The 5,169-nt window shown below is 50.4% G+C and overlaps 3 protein-coding genes across 3 annotated transcripts; all 3 read right to left on the bottom strand.

Moving 5' to 3' along the window:
* Window positions 1–173: 173 nt before the first annotated feature.
* TEOVI_000795000 (tRNA (Guanine-1)-methyltransferase, putative) lies at window positions 174–1,232 on the bottom strand (the record flags this gene model as incomplete). Its single annotated transcript, XM_067221052.1, has 1 exon — window positions 174–1,232. One exon carries the CDS (start codon window positions 1,230–1,232, stop codon window positions 174–176), a length of 1,059 nt encoding a protein of 352 aa, XP_067077153.1.
* Window positions 1,233–1,574: 342 nt separating this feature from the next.
* Window positions 1,575–2,582, bottom strand: TEOVI_000794900 (homoserine kinase, putative; the record flags this gene model as incomplete). The annotated part of the gene is made up of 1 exon (XM_067221051.1): window positions 1,575–2,582. The coding sequence occupies one exon, from the start codon at window positions 2,580–2,582 to the stop codon at window positions 1,575–1,577; it is 1,008 nt and encodes a 335-aa protein (XP_067077152.1).
* A 1,409-nt stretch (window positions 2,583–3,991) lies between these two features.
* Window positions 3,992–5,050, bottom strand: TEOVI_000794800 (RNA-binding protein 42 (RNA-binding motif protein 42); the record flags this gene model as incomplete). Its single annotated transcript, XM_067221050.1, has 1 exon — window positions 3,992–5,050. The coding sequence occupies one exon, from the start codon at window positions 5,048–5,050 to the stop codon at window positions 3,992–3,994; it is 1,059 nt and encodes a 352-aa protein (XP_067077151.1).
* Window positions 5,051–5,169: the final 119 nt, after the last annotated feature.

Genomic DNA, 5,169 nt, shown 5'->3' with positions numbered 1-5,169 from the left:
CTCCAAGCGCGTACGAGGAGATACAGTGGCTTACTTACTCTTGTAGTCAAGAAATGTCCCACACTTAGTCACTATTATATGCTCAAGGTTGTTTGTAAACAAACGAAAATCGAGGAATGTGTGAATCGCACACGTTTTGCGCTCACATAAAGCAACAAAACGCACCGCGTTCTTCAGTCCGCCTGCCCAGAAGCCACGCGTGTTGTACCCCCTGTCTCGTCAGTATCAACACTATCACACTCTCCAAAAACTGTGTTACTGCTCATGCTTATATGAGCATTAGTCCGTCGCTCCCTTCTGCTGACCGTGCGACGAGTGGGAAGTACATCAAATGCCGTACTCCAGTCACCACACTCAGTATACCGGCACAACACATCCACAACGTGATTTACAGTCAGCACCTTGCAGATGTTACCCACCTTAATGGACTCGTCAATTGGTAACCGTGCCATACGCACACCGTACCGTATTGCGGCATCCCTTGTCAGAAACTTCCTTGCGTTATGGTCGACAAAGGCTCCAACAATGTACACCGTCCCCTGTTCAATCCGCTCAAGCACAACTTCCGCATCCGCCGTCAGAAAAACTACGCGCTGAAGGTCATAGAGACTCGACCAGTGGTTCTCATGCACGGGTAAAGGGTAACGTGAAAACCCGTTAAAGGTGCAAAGGGACTGCAAGACATCGCTATGTGCGCACGCCATCTCCCCATCGGCACTGCCACCAATAGAAGTGATGACGGGGCGCAAGGGGAAGGCATGACGACGCAAGGCACTGTAACTGAGCTTCACCTGCGACACAGTGCTGCGACAGTCACTAGCATTCATGCACCACGCGAAACTTAAGTCAAAAACTAGAACCGGTAGCTTGGCGTCAGCAAGGTGCTCCTGGCACAGCTGCTGCAAACGCATCTCCGCGCCACGCCTTTTTTTGTGTACCGCAATCGCCTCTGCCCGACGTCGCTCACGCTCACTCTGGCTCAGCGCCTCCCATTCCTTTTGTTGCATCTCCCGCCGTTCCGCTGCCGCTGCTTTTTTCCGTTGCCGCTGCTTTTCCTTCTTCTCCCGCCAATACGCCGCCTGCTCCTCAGCGGTCCACACTCGTCCCCGCTTGCGCCTTTCGTGCTGCTCTATATGTGTATCGAGTTCGCATGGCACAGTAATGGAGGGCTCTTCTTCCCTGACGTTTGTTGATGTTATCCGGCCCGCTGCCGTTGTCCGTTCATCATCCATGATATGGAAATGGTAGAACTTTGTGCGAACAAAGTTTATCGTTTGCGAACCATGCACAAACGTATACGTTGAGACAAAATGTGTCCCCTTACATAAACACTGCCATGAGCAAAGAGGTGAATGTATACGGGAAAAAAGAGCGTTTAGACACAAAATTGCAAAGAAAAAATACATGAGTGACGAACGAACTGTGTATGTTAGTCAACATATTTGTACGCAATTCCTGACTGCAACAAAAGTAAAACATAAGAAACGATGCTTCCTGCGGCCACATAAACAGCGGCAGAAAATACGAAACGTAGATGGGTGCAAAGCCCACAAACCAAAGGACAAAAGAAATAACTAAGTCGATACATAAACAAGATTATGCCGAACGGGTTTAGCACCCACGACGTGCACACCCTGATCCGAAGGCTGCGTGATCACCACCCGACCTTCCACACCCACCGCACACGCAGCATCAATCATGGCCAATGCGACGCGCTCCGCGACCCGCTCTTCCTTAGGCTGAGTCAGAACCTCCCCATGCCGACCACCAACGAGAGCGCACACAGTTGGCCCCGCACCAGAAAGAAACGCATAAGCGGCACCGGCTTCCTTTGCGGCATTCACACAGGGACGAAAGTGTGGAAAGAGAGCATCACCACGTTGTCCCTCATGTATCTTATCACCACACGACCGCAAAGTTCGAAGGTCACCCGTGCTTAGTGCAAGAACAAGGATAGAGGCGCAGGAAATATTATACACAGCGTCCTCCAGGGGCACAAAATCGGGAATGAGTCCGCGTGTAACGTGCGTGTTTTCCTTCATCTTTTCACGTGGAATGAAGAGCACGACAGAGAGGGCGAATGGAGTGGGGACACGAGTGGTAAGCACGCGGCCTCCGTGTTCCTTGTAGCAGAGCTGAATTCCACCGTACAGCGCTGGAGCCGCGTTGTCAGGATGCCCTTCGAACTTCGCAATGGCCTGAAGCAATTCCTCCTCGCTCCCCGTCGCCATTGTGTGGCCGCAGAGTTGCAACCCCGCGACAAACCCAGCAACAGCGGCAGCCGAAGAGGAACCACAACCACAACCATATGGAATATCGCTCCTCATGATGAATCTGAGAGTGGGCATTTTCTTGTTGCCGTACTCAAAGGCAAGGCAGCAAGCCCTCACAACCATGTTTTGCTCGTCTCGTTGGATTTCTTCACAACCCTCCCCCTCGACACTCATGGAGAACGCATCTGAATGTTCCACCGTAAGCTCGGCGAAAATTGATAGTGCCATGCCAATTGAATCGTAAGCAGGACCCATGTTGGCTGTCGTCGCAGGGACACGTACAACAACCTTCCTTGGAAGGACACACATCCGCTAAAATCACCCAGTTAGCGTGCTCAGTGCTAGTGTTATCACTGCTGCAACTGTACTAAGTGAGGTGCGGCCTACAAACTGAAACTTTCGATGCCCACCTCCAGACAGCCCCTCTCACTCCTTTTTTCTTCGGTTTGATTGCACCGGTCCCAACGGCAAGATGCTCCGCAGGAACTCCAAGCTTTTCCGCCCGACAGAAGAACAATGGTAAGTGCTAATTAGCTGTTACTCGTACCGCCTCCTTTTCTTTACTGATAAGAATAAACAAAGGAGAAATAGGACAAAGCGAAAACAGAAAAGAGAAACATTATGGCTCCTAAGACACGAAGCGCTCTACTTAGCACTGCACCTCAAGAGTCCTTCTTCCCAAAGAAAAACAAAATCAACATTGCGTTTTGCTTTCGACGAAAGAGGATAGTCGTCCGCCCACTGATCTCAATCCACCAGCGATGTTTTCTCTCGCACCCTCTTTGTTATTTTTCCTTTTTCTTTGCTTTGGTTAGTCTCCTTTGTTACTTAAATAACGGGCTGGAAAGGGCGTGATATCACGAGGGGACATGTGTTAAAAATTGAGAGCTAAGTAGCCCATTCATGCATCGTTTCCTCAAGGTATTTCATCCCCACTCTCACAATGGTGCCTTTCTTTTTTCACCTGCACTCTACAGTTTCCCGTGGCAGATGATACATAACTTATGCACAAAGGAGCCTCCACTCACTCTTTTTTCTTTCGCCTTTCAACTTCACACAACGTGCCGATTGGAAGAAAGGGAGGAACACGAAGGGAAAACACGCCATATCAACCTTTACTCAGTGGGAGAACCACGCGTCTGCTTTCCGCGCTCTAGTGACTCAATCTAAAGCATACATGGCCCTTCCCTCCTTGCCGCCGATTAATTCCTCAACATTTTTATTGCTGCTCCCACTGGTTGTACACCTACGCGAGGCTATGTTCCCCCATTCCCCTCCCTTTCTGCGGCTTGATGACTTACACAGGAAACACGAGTGAAATTTAAAAAGGTGGAAAAAATAAGTTGGAGGAGACAATGGCCCACCCCTTGATATCACCTCTTCCCCCCTGGTTATAGTTTATACTCGAAAACAAAAATAATAATAATAAAAAACGAAATCGAAAATTGAGCAAAGGGGGAAGGTTTCCAGAAAAAGGAATAAAAGAAAAAAACAAAAACGTTGCCGGTTACTCTTTCTTTCATTCTGATTTCTCTTCTTCATCCACTCCCGCCTTCCACTCCTCCATCTTTCGCCACTTCGTATGCACCCTTCCCCTCCATAACCATCTCTGACCCTGCCTTTCCCCTACCGAAGCTGTGAACACCAGGCAATCGACCGAAGCGTCAGACAAACGACACTCACCCAAAGGGTTCAAACATCCAAGTTCATTGAAGGGTTCAGCTGCGCTGCTTCTGACGGAAAACGTTAACGGTCGTTTGACTAGCACCGACAACAAACGGGGCCGCTTTGATGGAGTCCATCACGCTGTCTTCACCGGGCGAAAAGTCGAAGAACACGTACCCCTTGGCGGAGTTGTTACGGAGCGACACAATGCGTGCAGCAAGAGGGCCGAGTGCGGTGAGAATTTCCTCATCGGTGACTGCGTGATCGATACTGAACATCAGCCGTTCCCCAACGGGCTCCGAAGGAGCACGCGGAGCCTTTGCGGCACGCTTTGGGGAAACTTGCTTCCGCGAGTCGGACTGAGGGGCCTGCTTCGTGGGGGGTGAAGCGGGCTTGGGAGCCACCTTGTTTGCAGTACTCTCATTGGCAACCACCTTGATGGAGGGCCTCTGTTCCCCCTTTGTCGCGATGCTCGCGAGGCTGGCCCATGTCTTGGGTCCCGTTGGTGCGTCCACAGCTGCCTCCGTCACCGCCGGAGCGGCGGTTGAAGGAGAAACACGGCCTTTTCCATCAGGTTTCTTATTTGGGGCACGCCGACTGTCCTCCTTCTTCTCCTCAACAGGGGTTCCAGTTGTCTCTGGCTCCGGCAGCGGTTCCTCCTCCTCTACCTTACCCTCAGGCTCATTCTTTCCCTCTGCGCAGCTCGGCTCCTTCTCCACAGCACCAGTCCGGGTGACGATCTGATTGCGAATGTAGAAGGACGATGGTCCATAGTCTCCGGCGGGGTACTCCTCCAGGTTAGTCACAAACTGGAAGAAGTGACGGACGGAAGCTGATTCCGCAACCAGCGTCAAGTGGATACATACACCGCTGTGAAACGGTAAGACGGAGACGTCCCCTACCGTCAGTTGGCAGTTTTGGATTATGTTTGCCCACTGCACGAGAGCAGGAGCAATGTCCGCACCGTATACCTTCTTTGTTCCACACTCAAAGTCTACGAGCATAAGTGCTGACTCTGAACCATACATACCCGCAAGATTTTCAGGAGCCGTAGCAAGCTCCTCGAAAAATGCAGGTGCAAACTTGTACGCTACCTCAGTTGGCGTTGGCATAGCGAAAAAGCTTTCACTAGATAATGTAACTAAAACCTACCTTCCACAACACATGTAAAGAAAAAAAATTAAAAAAAATAAAAATAGCACTCCAGAGATTAAATACACAAACTTTACAC

This window comes from Trypanosoma equiperdum (assembly GCF_001457755.1).
Source record: "Trypanosoma equiperdum strain OVI genome assembly, contig: ctg_1312, whole genome shotgun sequence".
NCBI classification, from domain to species: domain Eukaryota; phylum Euglenozoa; class Kinetoplastea; order Trypanosomatida; family Trypanosomatidae; genus Trypanosoma; species Trypanosoma equiperdum.
This window is presented reverse-complemented; position numbering and strand designations above follow the sequence as displayed.